At 43.6% G+C, this 17,920-nt stretch overlaps 1 protein-coding gene across 1 annotated transcript in view; it reads left to right on the forward strand.

Annotated features, from left to right (window-relative positions):
- Nucleotides 1-17,920, forward strand: part of tnfsf10l (TNF superfamily member 10, like) — a 76,581-nt gene that overhangs the window by 50,797 nt on the left and 7,864 nt on the right. Inside the window, exons 3-4 of the mRNA XM_055938558.1 lie at nucleotides 15,402-15,438; nucleotides 15,747-15,854. Coding sequence (XP_055794533.1) covers nucleotides 15,402-15,438; nucleotides 15,747-15,854 — 145 coding nt within the window. The remainder of the gene's footprint in view (nucleotides 1-15,401; nucleotides 15,439-15,746; nucleotides 15,855-17,920) is intronic.

Here is a 17,920-nt window from a genome sequence, read left to right on the forward strand (position 1 = left end):
AAGCCCATGTAATGCTTTGTAGGTTAGCAGTAAAACCTTGAAATCAGCCCTTGCCTTAACACAAAGCCAGTGTAGGGAGGCTAGCACTGGAGTAATATGATAATTTTTTTTGTTCTAGTCAGGGTTCTGGCAGCCGTATTTAGCACTAACTGACGTTTATTTAGTGCTTTTTCCGGGTAGCCGGAAAGTAGAGCATTGCAGTAGTCTAACCTAGAAGTAACAAAAGCATGGATTAATTTTTCTGCATCATTTTTGAACAGAACGTTTCTGATTTTTGCAATGTTACGCAGATGGAAAAAAGCTGTCCTTGAAACAGTCTTGATATGTTCGTCAAAAGAGAGATCAGGGTCCAGAGTAACGCTGAGGTCCTTCACTGTTTTATTTGAGACGACTTTGCAACCATCAAGATTAATTGTCAGATTCAACAGAAGATCTCATTGTTTCTTGGGACCTAGAACAAGCATCTCTGTTTTGTCCGAGTTTAAAAGTAGAACGTTTGCCGCCATCCACTTCCTTATGTCTGAAACACAGGCTTCTAGCGAGGGCAATTTTGGGGCTTCACCATGTTTCATTGAAATGTACAGCTGTGTGTCATCCGCATAGCAGTGAAAGTTAACATTATGTTTTCGAATGACATCCCCAAGAGGTAAAATATATAGTGAAAACAATAGTGGTCCTAAAACGGAACCTTGAGGAACACCGAAATTTACAGTTGACTTGTCAGAGGACAAACCATTCACAGAGACAAACTGATATCTTCCCGACAGATAAGATCTAAACCAGGCCAGAACTTGTCCTTGTAGACCAATTTGGGTTTCCAATCTCTCCAGAAGAATGTGGTGATTGATGGTATCAAAAGCAGCACTAAGTTCTAGGAGCACAAGGACAGATGCAGAGCCTCGGTCTGACGGCATTAAAAGGTAATTTACCACCTTCACAAGTGCAGTCTCAGTGCTATGATGGGGTCTAAAACCAGACTGAAGCATTTCGTATACATTGTTTGTCTTCAGGAAGCAACAGCTTTTTCACATTTTTTTGAGAGGAATGGATGATTCGATATAGGCCGATAGTTTTTTATATTATCTGGGTCAAGGTTTGGCTTTTTCAAGAGAGCCTTTATTACTGCCACTTTTAGTGATTTCTTCATCATTGTGCCTTCTTCAACCTGAAGAAGGCACAGTGATGCCGAAACGCTCATGGTTACCCAATAAATAACTGGGAGTGTCACGTTCCTGACCTGTTTTCTGTTGTTTTTGTATGTGTATGATGGTCAGGGCGTGAGTTTTGGGTGGGCAGTCTATGTTTTCTGTTTCTATGTTGATTTTGGGTTGCCTGGTATGGCTCTTAATTAGAGGCAGGTGTTTTGCGTTTTCCTCTAATTGAGAGTCATATTTAGGTAGGGTGTTCTCACTGTTTGTTTGTGGGTGATTGTCTTCCGTGTCTGTGTAATTGTTTGCACCATACGGGACTGTTACGGTTTGTTCGGTTTGTGTAGTCTAATTGTCCTATTCATGCGTTCTACTTGTTTTATGTAAGTTCGTCGTTTAGGTCTGTCTACACCGTTTGTTATTTTGTTAGTTTATTCAAGTTCGTGTTTTTTCGTTAATAAAATGTCATTTCACTACGCTGCGCCTTGGTTCCCTCAATACTCCTCCTCTTCCGAAGATGAAGAGGAGGAGGATAGCCGTTACAGGGAGCTTGTATATATTGTGACTCTATTTATTTATTTTTTATAACATACAGTTTACTCGCCATTAGTCGTCACCTCTATCAACTTTTTGGGGGTGTGCGCCATCTCATGCTTTTTATTATAAGATCGTCTGTTTTCTGCTTGATTTATAGCAGGGTCTCATGAGATCTAACAGAGAAAGCATCAAGGTAATGAGTTGATGTTTTAATACGTTTTTGTGCCTCCGATTGGACACCGAGTCTGCTGTGAGCAATTGGGTGTAGGATAGACTATTGCACAACATTACAAAGCCATTCCTATTCATTATTATGGATGTAATGACAACAGCGATTTTGAACGGTACAAGGGGCTTGAAGTAACCTGGTTGAACTTGAATTTGGAGCTCAGATAACCAAGTACTGGAATAGGCCTACCTTGAAAATCAAGTATTTATTCAATTTGGTGCTTGAAAAGTTATTGTAATTATTGTAGCCAATTTATGTTCTCCTTTATAATTATCTGGGATTTTTGTGAGATGTGGCCACCTTCGTTTGTTTCCTGCTGCTTCAATTGAAGTGTGTTGATGCTCTTTTTGCGGTAAAACCATGTGCGTTTATTATGAGGACGACAACATCTAATATTGGCTTCAACTTGGCTTTTTATACAAGTACTTCCATTAAAAAACAAAGCTGGTTTTTGGTCAAAAACAGTGATGGTTAGATTAATGCTACCGCTATTCATGGCTTATCTATTCATGGCTTATCTCTGCCTGCGTCGGACACTTAGGCTACAGAAAAATTACCACGCATGCATCAAATCTATTTCGTCAGGCAATGTCCACATTATTCTCACATTTTATAATGTAATAATAATTACATTATCAATACATTGGCAAGGCCTAAAAAAGTGTTGGCGTCTTAAAGTCATTGTAAAATGAGAATTTGTTCTTAATTGACTTGCCTAGTTAAATTAAAGGTTCGGAAAAATAAATAAAATAAAAAATAGATTTTTTAACTCTTTTTGCATGCTTTTTGGGGGGAGGGGTTCTATATTAGGCGTTATATGTACTATACAATTGTATAACATTTCGGTCCTTGAAAATTACAAGTAAGTGCTTGAAAAAGTCCTTGAATTTGACTTCCCAATGTTTGTATGAACCCAGCTTAAAGGATATATAGGCCTATGTTGTTGTATAGATGGCGTGAAACTGCATGAATATATGACAGTCATAGTAAACAAGATTCTATGCCCTATTTAATGCACTACGTTTGACCAAGGCTTATAGGGTTCTGGTCAAAAGTAGTGCACTATATTGGGAAATAGAACCAGAAGATTGTCAAACTGTGAACTCTGGACAAGTTAATCCTAAACTTTAAGAGGTGAGATATTTACAGACTTTTATCATAACATGTGTTCCAAATCGCACCTTATTCCCTTTGTAAAGCATCCCTTCTGATTAAGGAACGTCTTTTAATGGATTGTGTGTATATGGAGCGGTACATCCAGGGATTACGTGTGTGTGTGTGTGTGTGTGTGTGTGTGTGTGTGTGTGTGTGTGTGTGTGTGTGTGTGTGTGTGTGTGTGTGTGTGTGTGTGTGTGTGTGTGTGTGTGTGTGTGTGTGTGTGTGTGTGTGTGTGTGTGTGTGTGTGTGTGTGGCATCATTCAACCACAGAGCAGTACAAACTCCCCATTGTGAATGATATAAGCCTGATAATTCAAGTCTGGTTGCTGGACAGGTAAACGTGTGTGCGTGCCAATGTGATATAACAGTGAATAATGTAGAGGAAGAGTTTCTTAGTCTGTTTCTTAGGCAATACCTCCAATAAATACGAACAATTTAGGGTAGGATGTGTTAAGATTATGTTTACTCCCCATGCTAGAGGGAAAATACTCTTGATAGATTTAATTACATTTAAGCATTTATAACATTGGAGATCAGTTCAGACTTGAGAATGCTAATCTTTTGAAGTTTAAATGCATTGCCTTCATATTCTACCAGTCCAGACACATTTCTATGCTCAGAGGGTTTCTAGTGAAATGAAACCAGCGGATCAAGGCAACTGGTTGAACAAAAGTCTAAATTCTTAGGTGTTATTAGGTGTGCATGCAGGTACTAATAAAACTTTTTTTTGCTGGTGCTAGTGGAGGTGCTATGCCTATTCTAAAGAGGGCTTCAGCACTGTCTTGCCCCTCCCTGGCCCATGAATGCAGGTGAAGCATATTTAGGACTGGAAACTCCAGTATAGGGGTTATCATGAGATTGGATGTCTGGCATGAAATCGATGGCTGTGGTTGCTCCACAGTGCCCTACAGAGAAAAAGTCACAATAGAGGCGATACCATGTTGTGTTTGTGACTGTCTGAGATCATAGAAAAAAAATATAGAATGCATTTTAGATATTTTTGTAACGGATTTCCTCTTCGTCTGAAGAGGAGTAGCAAGGATCGGACCAATGTGCCGCGTGGTAAGTATCCATAATGAGATATTTATTAAATCAACAGAACACTTAACAAAAGTACAAACAAGCAACCGAAACAGGAATCAACCACCCACAAAACACAATAGAAAACAGGCTACCTAAATATGGCTCCCAATCAGAGACAACGACTGACACCTGCCTCTGATTGAGAACCATACTAGGCCAAACACATAGAAATATAACAACAGAACAAAACATAGAAAAACAACATAGAATGCCCACCCCAACTCACGCCCTGACCAACTAAAATAAAGACATAAAAAAGGAACTAAGGTCAGAACGTGACAATTTTAGGCTGTGAATGATTCTGTGTTTGTGAACAAGGTGGTTGTTTTGAAAGGGTCGAATTTTTACTAACAACATGCCACTTTGAGTGAAGCCAGTGTGTCTATGTATGCGGATGATAACACTATACACATCAGCTACTACAGTGATGGAAATGACTGCAACACTTAACAAAGAGCTGCGGTTAGTTTCAGAATGGGTGGCAAGGAATGTTAGTCCAAAATATTTAAAAAAACGAAAAGCATTGTATTTGGGACAAATCATTAACAAAACCCTAAATCTTGTAATAAATCATGTGGAAATTAAGCAAGTTGAGGTGACTAAACTGCTTGGAGTAACCCTGGATTGTAAACTGACATGGTCACAACATATTGATACAACAGTAACTAAGATGGGGAAAGTCTGTCCATAATAAAGCTCTGCTCTACCTTCTTATCAGCACTATCAACAAGGCAGGTCCTACAGGCCCTAGTAATGGCACACCTGGACTACTGTACTGTAGCTTAACTGGCGCCTCCAGAGATGCAACCTCTCTCATCGTCACTCAATGCCTATTTTTACCACCACTGTAATCGCACCCTTCTCTGTACACTATGCCCTGAATCTATCCTACCACGCCCAGAAATCTCCTCCTTTTATTCTCTGTTCCCAAAGCACTAGACGACCAGTTCTTATAGCCTTTAGCTGTACCCTCATCCTACTCCTCCTCTGTTCCTCTGGTGATGTAAAGGTTAACCCAGGCCCTGTGTGTCCCCTGGCGCTCTCATTTGTTGACTTCTGCAACCGTAAAAGCCTTGGGTTCATGCATGTTAACATCAGAAGCCTCCTTCCTAAGTTTGCTTTATTCACTGCTTTAGCACACTCCACCAACCCTGATGTCCTAGCCGTGTCTGAATCCTGGCTTAGGAAGACCACCAAAAATTCGGAAATTTCCATCCCCAATTTCATTTTTCGTCAAGACAGAACTGCTAAAGGGGGTGAATTGCAATCTTCTGTAGAGAGAGCCTGCAGAGTTCTGTCATACTATCCAGGTCTATGCCCAAACAGTTCGATCTTGTACTTTTAAAGATCCATCTCTCCAGAAATAAGTCCCTCCCTGTTGCCGCTTGTTATGGACCCCCCTCAGCTCCCAGCTGTGCCCTGGACACCATATGTAAATTGATGCCCCCCCATCTATCGTCAGAGTTTGTACTGCTAGGTGACCTAAATTGGGATATGCTTAACACCCCGGCCATCCTACAATCTAAGCTAGATGCCCTCAATCTCTCACAAATTATCAAGGAACCTACCAGGTACAACCCCAAATCCGTAAACATGGGCACCCTCATTGATATCATCCTGACCAACTTGCCCTCTAAATACACCTCTGCAGTTTTCAACCAGGATCTCAGTGATCATTGCCTGCGTCCTTTATGGGTCCGCGGGCAAATGACCATCCCTCATCACTGTCAAATGCTCCCTAAAACACTTCTGCGAGCAGGTCTTTCTAATCGACCTAGCCCGGGTCTCCTGGAAGGATATTGACCTCATCCCGTCAGTAGAGGATGCCTGGTTATTCTTTAAAAGTGCTTTCCTCACCATCAGAAATAAGCATGCAACCTTTCAAAAAATGTAGAACTAAGAACAGATATAGCACTTAGTTCACTCCAGACTTGACTGCCCTTGACCAGCACAAAAACACCATGTGGTGTACTGCACTAGCTTCGAATAGTCCCAGCGATATGCAACTTTTCAGGGAAGTTAGGAACCAATACATACAGTCAGTTAGGAAAGCAAAGGCTAGCTTTTACAAACATTTCTCTATGGCTGGCCATGCTTTCCACCTGGCTACTCCAACCCCGGCCAACAGCTCCACACGCCCCTCAGCAACTGGCCCAAGCCCCCACCCCGCTTCTCCTTCACCCAAATCCAGACAGCTGATGTTCTGAAAGAGATGCAAAATCTGGATCCCTACAAATCAGCTGGGCTAGACAATCTGGACCCTCTCTTCCTAAAATGATCAGTCGCCATTGTTGCAACTATTACTAGTCTGTTCAACCTCTCTTTCATATCTTCTGAGATTCCTAAAGATTGGAAATTGGCCGCGGTCATCCCCCTCTTCAAAGGAGGAGACACTCTAGACCAAAACTGTTACAGACCTATATCCTTCCTGCCCTGCCTTTAAAAAGTATTCGAAAGCCAAGTGAACAAACAGATGACCGACCATTTCGAATCCCACCGCACCTTCTCTGCTATGCAATCTGGCTTCCGAGCTGGTCACGGGTGCACCTCAGGCACGCTCAAGGTCCTAAACAATATCATAACCGCCATCGATAAAAGACAGTACTGTGCAGCTGTCTTTATCGACCTGGCCAAGGCCTTTGACTCTGTCAATCACCACATTCTTATCGGCAGACTCAACAGCCTTGGTTTCTCAAATGACTGCCTCACCTGGTTCACCAACTACTTCTCAGATAGAGTCCAGTGTGTCAAATCGAAGGGCCTGTTGTCCGGACCTCTGGCAGTCTCTATGGGGGTGCCACAGGGTTCAATTCTCGGGCCGACTCTTTTCTCTGTATATATCAATGATGTCGCTCTGGCTGCTGGAGATTCTTTGATTCACCTCTATGCAGACGACACCATTCTGTATACTTCTGTCCCTTCTATGGACACAGTGTTAACAAACCTCCAGGCGAGGTTCAACGCCAACGTTCAACAGTCCTTCTGTGGCCTCAAACTGCTCCTAAATGCTAGTAAAACTAAATGCATGCTCTTCAACCAGTCGCTGCCCGCACCCGCCTGCCTGACTAGCATCACTACTCTGGATGGTTCTGACTTAGAGTATGTGGACAACTATAAATACCTAGGTGTCTGGCTAGACTGTAAACTCTCCTTCCAGACTCACATCAAGCATCTCCAATCCAAAGTTAAATCTGAATCGACTTCCTATTTCGCAACAAAGCCTCCTTCACTCATGCTGCCAAACATACCCTTGTAAAACTGACTATCCTACCGATCCTTGACTTCTCGCTGCATATTCGTCGCCAAACCCACTGGCTCCAAGTCATCTATAAGTCTTTGCTAGGTAAAGCTCCGCCTTATCTCAGTTCACTGGTCACCATAGCAACACCCACCTGTAGCATGCGCTCCAGCAGGTATATTTCACTGGTCATCCCCAAAGCCAACTCCTCTTTGGCCACCTTTCCTTCCAGTTCTCTTCTGCCAATGACTGAAACGAATTGCAAAAATCACTGAAGTTGGAGTTTTTTTTTCTCCCTCACTAACTTTAAGCTTCAGCTGTCAGAGCAGCTTACCGATCGCGGCATCTGTAAATAGCCCATCTGTAAATAGCCCATCCAACCAACTACCTACCTCATCCCCATATTTGTTTATGTTTTTCTGCTCATTTGCACACCAGTATTTCTACGTGCAGATCATCTGCACATATATCCCTCCAGTGTAAATTGCTAAATTGTAATTACTTTGCCACTTTTGGCCTATTTATTGTCTTACCTCCTTACATAATTTGCACACACTGTATAAAGATTTTTCTATAGTGTTATTGACTGTACGTTTGTTTATCCCATGTGTAAGTCTGTGTTTGATTGTGTCTCACTGCTTTGCTTTATCTTGGCCATGTTGCAGTTGTAAATGAGAACTTGTTCTCAATTGGCCTACCTGGTTAAATAAAGGTGAAATAAATAAAAATGATTAAAGGTGCCACAAGGAGGGACTTTAGAAAATTACAATTGTCTCAGATGGCCCTTGGATGTACACAGAGAGCAAACATTAATAATATGCACGTCAATCTCTCCTGGCTCAAAGTGGAGTAGAGATTGACTTCATCACTACTTGTATTTGTGAGAGGTATTGACTTGTTGAAAGCAACGAGCTGTCATTTTAAACGACTGGCACACAGCTCAGACACCCATGCATACCCCACAAGACATGCCACCAGAGGTCTCTTCACAGTCCAGAACAAACTATGGGAGGAGCACAGTATTCCATATAGCCATGACTACATGGACCTCTTTTCCACATCAAGTAACTGATGCAAGCAGTAGAATCAGATTTTTTTTTAAACAGATAAAAATACACCTTATTGAACAGCGGGGACTGTGAAGCAACACAAACAGACACATGCATACACACACATGATAACAGACACACTATACACAAGTACACATGGATTTTGTGTTGTAGATATGTGATAGTGGAGTAGGGGCCTGAGGGAACACACTTAGTGTGTTGTGAAATCTGTTTTGAATGTATTGTAATGATTTTTAAATTGTATAACTGCCTTAATTTTGCCGGACCCAAGTAAGAGTAGCTGGGAATCCATAATAAATACAAATACAAATTCAATCTACTATATTTCTATTCTATACCTATAGGAGGGTATAAATTGCTTATTACATCATTGGCCCTGCTGAAATACAGAAACGATAACTTCTTAGAGTATATTAGTACTAGATAAGATTCGGCCAATGTAAGACCACTAGCTCAGATCTATATATCACTCAGACTGTGACCATTCTACTGTATTTCTAGAACTGTGTCTTAAAGGAGGTATAAGTTACTTATTAATGTTAACTCCTGCTGAAAGAACGGGAAAACAGTAACTTCTTAGATTCGATCAGACCTAGATAAGGTTCCCTGTCCGTTCCATAGATGTCACGCCCTGGCCTTATTATTCTTTGTTTTCTTTATTATTTTAGTTAGGTCAGGGTGTGACATGGGGAATGTTTATGTTTTGTTGTTTTGGGTGTTTATTTGGTAAAGGGGTTAATGGGTGTAGTATATGGTTTTGTGTTGAGTGTAGATGTTTAGCATTGTCTATGGTGGTTAGTTATCTAGGAGAGTCTATGGTTGCCTGAATGAGTTCCCAATTAGAGACAGCTGATTTCGGTTGTCTCTGATTGGGAGCCTTATTTAGGGTAGCCATAGGCTCTCATTGGTTGTGGGTAATTGTCTATGTAAAACGTTTGTAGCCTGTATGTATGTGCACAGCGTTTGTAGCTTCACGGTCGTTTTGTTGTTTTGTTAGTTTGTCTAGAGTTTTGTGTCGTGTTCATCTTCGTGGTGTTAATAAAGAAGATGGCTTATTTTCCAACTGCTGCATTTTGGTCCGTTAATCCGCCACACGATCGTGACAGAATTACCCACCATAGGACCAAGCGGCATGGAAGGCGGCAACAGGACCTACCTACACAGGATCTCTGGAGTTGGGAGGACGAATTGGAAAGAGATGGACCTTGGGATCAACCTGGAGAATATCGCCTCCCTCGTGAAGAGCTGGAGGCAGCGAAAGCCGAGAGGAGGCGATATGAGGAGGCAGCACGGAGACAAGGCTGGAAACCCGTGAGTACACCCCAAAAATTTCTTGGGGGGGGCCTTAAAGGGAGTGTGGCGAAGTCAGGTAGGAAACCTGCGCCTACTCCCTGTACTTACCGTGGAGAGCGGGAGTACGGGCAGACACCGTGTTACGCAGTAGAGCGCACGGTGTCTCCTGTACGCGTGCATAGCCCGGTTCGGTACATTGCAGCTCCACGTATCGGCCGGGCTAGACTGAGCGTTGAGCCATATGTCATGAAGCCGGCCCAACGCATCTGGTCACCAGTGCGTCTCCTCGGGCCGGCGTACATGGCACCAGCCTTACGCATGGTGTCCCCGGTTCGCCTACATAGGCCGGTGCGGGTTATTCCACCTCCCCGCACTGGTCAGGCGACGGGGAGCATAGAACCAGGTAAGGTTGGGCAGGCTCGGCGTTCAAGGGAGCCAGTACGCCTGCACGGTCCGGTATTTCCGGCGCCACCTCCCCGCCCCAATCCAGTACCACCAGTGCCTCCTCCGCGCACTAGCTATATGGTGCGTGTCTCCAGCCCTTTACCACCAGTGTCTAAACCACGCACCAAGCCTCCTGTGTGTCCCCAGAGTCCTGTGCGTCCTGTTGCTGCTCCCCGCACTAGCCCTGAGATGCGTGTCCCCAGCCCGGTGCCACCAGTCCCGGCACCACGCACCAGGCCTACAGTGCGCCTCAGCCGGCAGGAGTCTGCCGTCTGCACTGCAATGACTGAACTGCCCGTCTGCCAAGCGCCATCTGAGCCATCCGTCTCCCCAGCGCCATCTGAGCCATCCGTCTCCCCAGCGCCATCTGAGCCATCCGTCTGCAATGAGCCTGCAAAGCCGCCCATCTGCCATGAGCCTGCAAAGCCGCCCGTCTGCCATGAGCCTGCAAAGCCGCCCGTCTGCCATGAGCCTGCAAAGCCGTCCGCCAGACAGGAGCCGCTAGAGCCGCCAGCCAGACAGGAGCCGCTAGAGCCGTCCGTCAGACAGGATCTGCCAGAGCCGCCAACCAGACAGGATCTGCCAGAGCCGCCAACCAGACAGGATCTGCCAGAGCCACCAACCAGACAGGAGCAGCCAGATCAGTCAGCCAGCCATGAGCAGCCAGATCCGTCAGCCAGCCATGAGCAGCCAGATCCGTCAGCTAGCCATGAGCAGCCAGATCCGTCAGCTAGCCATGAGCAGCCAGATCCGTCAGCTAGCCATGAGCAGCCAGATCCGTCAGTTAGCCATGAGCAGCCAGATCCGTCAGCTAGCCATGAGCAGCCAGATCCGTCAGCTAGCCATGAGCAGCCAGATCCGTCAGCTAGCCATGAGCAGCCAGATCCGTCAGCTAGCCATGAGCAGCCAGATCCGTCAGCTAGCCATGAGCAGCCAGATCCGTCAGCCAGCCATGAGCAGCCAGATCCGTCAGCCAGCCATGAGCAGCCAGATCCGTCAGCCAGCCATGAGCAGCCAGATCAGTCAGCCAGCCATGAGCAGCCAGATCAGTTAGCCAGCCATGAGCAGCCAGATCCGTTAGCCAGCCATGAGCAGCCAGATCTGTCAGCCAGCCATGGGCCGTCCCTCAGTCCGGAGCTGCAGTCCCTCAGTCCGGAGCTGCAGTCCCTCAGTCCGGAGCTGCCATTCCTCAGTCCGGAGCTGCCCCTTACCCTGGAGCTGCCCCTTACCCTGGTGCTGCCCCTTACCCTGGTGCTGCCCCTTACCCTGGTGCTGCCCCTTACCCTGGTGCTGCCCCTTACCCTGGTACTGCCCCTTATCCTGGTACTGCCCCTTATCCTGGTACTGTCCCTTACCCTGGTACTGTCCTTTAGTCCGGAACTGCCCCTTAATGCAATGGGGTTAATGTGGAGGGGGGTCGTTTGGAGAAAGCCTAGGAGGTGGTTAGGTACTGTGGTGACGAGGGGACTACGACCAGAGCCGGAGCCGCCACCGTGGAGGGGAGCCCACCCAGACCCTCCCCTAGACTGTGTATGGTGCGCCCGGAGTTCGCGCCTCAAGGGGGGGGTTATGTCACGCCCTGGCCTTATTATTCTTTGTTTTCTTTATTATTTTAGTTAGGTCAGGGTGTGACATGGGGAATGTTTATGTTTTGTTGTTTTGGGTGTTTATTTGGTAAAGGGGTTAATGGGTGTAGTATATGGTTTTTTGTTGAGTGTAGATGTTTAGCATTGTCTATGGTGGTTAGTTATCTAGGAGAGTCTATGGTTGCCTGAATGAGTTCCCAATTAGAGACAGCTGATTTCGGTTGTCTCTGATTGGGAGCCTTATTTAGGGTAGCCATAGGCTCTCATTGGTTGTGGGTAATTGTCTATGTAAAACGTTTGTAGCCTGTATGTATGTGCACAGCGTTTGTAGCTTCACGGTCGTTTTGTTGTTTTGTTAGTTTGTCTAGAGTTTTGTGTCGTGTTCATCTTCGTGGTGTTAATAAAGAAGATGGCTTATTTTCCAACTGCTGCATTTTGGTCCGTTAATCCGCCACACGATCGTGACAATAGATCCAGATCTGTATATCACATTTCTATATCTGTCTTTTAAATGAGATATAAGTTACATATTAATCATCAGCCCTGCTGAAGGAACTGAGAGACGGTAACTTTTTTTGAGTAGATTATGGCAAGATAAGTTTCCCTTTCTGTGCCACAGAGCTATGGAGAGCTTAGACTGGCCCAGACCTGCACCACACACACACATATTAAGGGATTGGGTTTCCATCTTCTGCTAAGCTCCCAGAGTAGTCCAAATACTTGTTCATGTGCATACTTGTCTTTCCTTCTTCCCTTGTTTTCCCTCTTTACTTCTTCCCTTTTGACAAGCCTTTCCAGTGAATAACGAGGGCATGGATTCAGTAAAACATTCTAGAGAAAAAAATCCAAGAAGCTTCATAACAAAAAAAAATCAAATAAGTTCTTAAGGAAGTTATGAGGTACATGCAAATCTGCAGAATCGTAAGAACTTTCTCAAATTCCTCCTTAAGAATGTTTAGTGAATCAAGACCCTGTTTATCAGCTCTTTCTGAAATCAGTGGCCATATTCACAATGCATGACGGTGTAGTTCTGCTGATCTAGGATCAGTTTGGCCTTCATAGATCGTAATTAATAAGATTGCATGGGGAGGGAGGGGATTGATCCTAGATCAGCACTCCTAGTTTGAGTCGCTTTGATTACTGGCCCCAATAAGGCTCTGTGCAGAGTCATCTTAAGAACTTTTTCAAATTCATTCTTAAGAACTTTAAAGGGATAGGTCAAGATTTTGGCAATGAAGCCCTCAATCTACTTCCCTAGTCAGATGAACTCGTGGATACCATTTTTAGGTCTCTGCATCCAGAGATTTCCAGTCATTGCGCTAACGCTAGTTAGCATTGGCTCGCGAAACGACGTTTAACTTCCTTTATGCTGGACGCAGAGATATAAAAATGGTATCCGAGTTCATCTGAAATTTTTCTCTACGGGGTCTGTACTGTACTAGGGCCTCTGTAAAAAGGGTGAAAGGTTGAAGACTTAGTTTGTTTGTTGTTATTGCAGCTGGTGGTTTTACTGTTATGGTTGGAGTCGGTGCTCAAACTTTAACCCTGGTCACATTTAGAACACAGCTCTTCGTGCTATAAACCAAAACTCCAGTGTGAAAGCAATTTTCTTGTGCATGTGTGTTTTATGTATGTATGCGTGTGTGCACTGTAAAATAAAATGTTATCAATGTACAATTGTAAGGTAACCAGTTGCAATAGGATTGTGAGTTTGCTCAACATTTGGGCATGTAGCTGAACCAACATACACTGAACAAAAATATAAACGCAACATGTAAAGTGTTGGTCCCATGTTTCATGGAACTATCCCATTCTTCTGAAGCCATTCCAACATTGCTTTGGTTATATGCTTGGGGTCATTGTCCTGTTTTGTTCTACCCGCAAAACACCAGTCTCAACGTCGACAGTGAAGAGGCGACTCTTGGATACTGGCCTTCTAGGCAGAGTTGCAAAGAAAAAGCCATATATCAGACTGGACAATAAAGAGAAAATAATAAGATGGGCAAAAGAACACAGACACTGGATAGAGGAACTCTGCCTAGAAGGCCAGCATCCCGGAGTCACCTCTTCACTGTTGACGTTGAGACTGGTGTTTTGCGGGTACTATTTAATGAAGCTGCCAGTTGAGGACTTGTGAGGCGTCTTTCTCAAACTAGACACTCTAATGTACTTGTCCTCTTGCTCAGTTGTGCACCGGGGCCTCTCACTCCTCTTTGTATTCTGGTTAGAGCTAGTTTGCGCAGTTCTGTGAAGGGAGTAGTGCACAGCATTGTATGAGATCTTCAGTTTCTAGGCAATTTCTCGCATGGAATAGCCTTCATTTCTCAGAACAAGAAAAGACTGATGAGTTTCAGAATGTTTTTTGTTTCCGGACATTTTTAGCCCGTAATCGAACCCACAAATGCTGATGCTCCAGATACTCAACCAGTCTAAAGAATGCCAGTTTTTTATTGCTTCTTGAATCAGAACAACAGTTTTCAGCTGTGCTAACATAATTGCAAAAGGGTTTTCTAATGATCTATTAGCCTTTTAAAATTATACACTTGGATTAGCTAACACAACGTGCCATTGGAACACAGGGGTGGTGGTTTCTGATAATGGGCTTCTGTGCGCCTATGTAGATTTTCCATTTAAAGAATCCGTCGTTTCCAGCTACAAAAGTCATTTACAACATTAAAAATGTATACACTGTATTTCTGATCAATTTGCTGTTATTTAAATGGACAAAAAAAACATGTCTTTCAAAAACAAAGACATTTCTAAGTGACCCCAAACTTTTGAATGGTAGTGTACATAGACGGACAGACAGAGAACAGGGTCTTTCTAACAACAACAAATGAAACTTTATTTGTCAACTGCACCGAACTTACCTTGAAATGCTTACTTTACAAGCCCTTAACCAACAGTGCAGTTCAAGAGGAGTTAAGAAAATATTTACCAAATAAACTAAAGTTAAAAATGTTTTTAAATGTAACACAATAAAATAACAATAACAGGGCTATATACACATACCGTACACACAAAGTACAGAGTACAGTTTGAAATATCACTGGTTGTTGCTGCCAATTGTCAGCATGTATTGTGTAAATACCATCACACTGGCTTTCCTGCTATGTTCTCCTACAATGTCTATATCCGTCTTTCCACTGCCCTACATGTATTGTGTAAATACCATCACACTGGCTTTCCTGATACGTTTTCCTACAATGTCTATATGCCAGTAGCAGAACTTCAGCAATGCATCTTGAATCTAACCCACAAACACACTCTGCCCAACAAATAAGTGATATCTCGTTGGATCTTTTTATTTTGTTTGTTTATCTTTCGCACGTACCCACCAAACCTCCGTAAAAGGAGTAGTGTCTTAAGTTTGAGTAAGTCAAGACTACATAGTAACATGCCAGAGAAATGGCATAAGGGAGAAGCTAAACCACAGCACGTGACTGATAGTGATGAAGATGAGGATAATGATGATGCTGGTTGTGTTTTTTTAACTTTCGATGTCTATACCTGTTGTATTGGAAGTTTATATCATAAAGATAATGACGCTGATCTAGTCTCTGCCAGCACCAATGCCACGTGTTCTCATACGACATCTTTATCTTCATTTTATAGGTGACAGAGAACATAATCTCAAAGCAGACGTTTGAAGGTGAGTCAATCTCTCAAATACTGTACCTGTCTGTATGACCGTTGTGTGACACTCAGTAACAATGACAACAATTTCAAACTCCATCAACCGAATACCTATCCCCTATCATACTCTACCTGCATGAACTATTGTGTGACTAAAAAACAATGACAAACCTATCTATACATATAGTACATGTATACCCCCCTATCGTGGTGTTGAATCTGGAACATTTTGTTTTTACATTTTGTTTTTATCGGTCATGACCTCGATAGTGGTGGTGATGATGGTAATGATGATGATGTCATGTTTATGCGTCTCTCTGTCAGAAGCGAGAACGTTACCTCACACCTTCAACACGTCGGGGTCAAAGTTCGCTACCTCTGTGCCCCAGCGGCCGTCAGCCCACCTGACCCTCAGAGACAGCAGCACTCAAGGTGAGTGTGTGTATGTCTCTCTGTCTGTGCTAGTGTGTGTACCAGACCTGGGTTCAAATACAATTTAAGGTATTTACTTTTCTATTTACTTTTCAGTTACTTTTACATTTGTAATTTAGATATTTGTTGTTTGAAAAGACAGCTAGTTTAATATTTGAATGTATTTGGAAATACAATTGGAAAGTAGTTGAAAATACTCAAATACACTCTGAAGTGTTTACCCAGGCATTTGAAAATACTTTCAAATAGTCGGCTATTTATGGGAAATTATTTGAAATGCTACAGCAGGTTGTAGTCAGGTTTGGCCTGCGTTTCTGGTGTTAATACCATCAGCTCTAAAGCAGTAGAGGCTGCTAAGGGGAGGACAGCTCATAATAATGTCTGGAATGGAGTAAATGGAATGGTATCGAACACATGGTTTTCATCTGGTTGATACAGTACCATTCCATTTACTCCATTCCAGCCATTATTATGAGCCGTCCTCCCCTTAGCAGCATCCACTGCTCAGAAGGGCACTAAGGGCATGGTTCCCCTTTTTCTCTCGCTCTCTCTCTCTTTGCTAGCCATCCAGGCCAAGGCCTGTCTCTTTGTTAGTCAACAGGGGCGGCAGGTAGCCTACTGGTTAGAGCGTTGGGCCAGTAACCGAAAGTATTCTAGATCGAATCCCTGAGCTGACAAGGTAAAACTCTGTCGTTCTGCCCCTGAACAAGGCAGTTAACCCACTGTTCCTAGGCCATCATTGTAAATAAGAATGTGTTCTTAACTGACTTGCCTACTTAAATAAAGGTTAAATAAAATAAATAAAAAACAGTCAGTAGGGAGGAGGAAGAGGGAATCAACTTTTCTCATAAGGAAATAATTTGCTTTAATTCCTTATGAGTGCCAGAAGTTTATCCTGATCTGGAAGGTCTCCTGTCTTGGCAAAACTCCTGGCTCTTCTTGTAAGGCAATAAGGAAGTCCATTCCAGACCAGCCAAAAAACCCTGCGTGACATTACAGGAATGTACACATGCATGCATGCACGCACACACGCAGGCGTGCATGCACACTTACACACACTTCAAAGGGCTTTGTGTTTTACCTCATCGCCTAGCGCTATTAGTGTGTTTGTGTGTGCATCCATGCAAGCACGTTTGTGTGGTTTAACGAATAGGAACATTAGGAATCAGTTTGTTCAAATTAAAGACAGCACCCTATTCAGTGCATTCAGAAAGTATTCAGAGCCCTTGACTTTTTCCACATTTTGTTACGTTACAGGCTTATTCTAAAATGTATTCAATCTTTTTTTTTCTCTCATCAATCTACAAACAATACCACATAATGGCAAATCAAAAACACAATCCTGCTTGGTTTTCGCTAAACTGTGGGACCTTATATAGCCAGGTGTGTGCCTTTCCAAATCATGTCCAATCAATTTAATTACCACAGGTGGGCTCCAATCAAGTTGTAGAAACATCTCAAGGATGATCAATGGAAATAGGATGCACCTGAGCTCCATTTCGAGTCTCATAGCAAAGGTTCTGAATACTTGTGTTAATATGGCACTTCTGTTTTTAGTTTTTTTTTTTTAACTGTTTTCCCTATTTCATTATTGGCTATTGTGTGCAGATTGATAGGGGGGGGGGGGGGGGGGGGGACAATTGAATCCATTTTAGAATAAGGCTGTACCATAACAACATTTGGAAAAAGTCAAGGGGTCTGGGGAAGAAAAAAAATCCAGTCAGTGGCAGTCGTGTTGGTGAAAACAGCTCATTGATGAGAGAGCTCGAAGGAGAATGGCATGAATCATGCAAGCTAACAGGCGGGCCACAAACAGGCAAGTAACGGCGCAGTACAACAGTGGTGTGCAGAACGGCATCTCGGAACGCACAACTCCGTCGGTCCTTGTCACGGATGGACTATTGCAGCAGACGACCACACCGGGTTCCACTTTTATCAGCTAAAAACAAGAAGAAGCTGTTTCAGTGGGTACGCGATCACCAACGCTGGACAATTTAGGAGGCGATGAATCCCGGTTCCTGTTGTGTCATGCTGATGGCTGAGTCAGGATTTGGTGTAAGCAGCAT

Source organism: Salvelinus fontinalis, chromosome 11 (assembly GCF_029448725.1).
Source record: "Salvelinus fontinalis isolate EN_2023a chromosome 11, ASM2944872v1, whole genome shotgun sequence".
NCBI classification, from domain to species: domain Eukaryota; kingdom Metazoa; phylum Chordata; class Actinopteri; order Salmoniformes; family Salmonidae; genus Salvelinus; species Salvelinus fontinalis.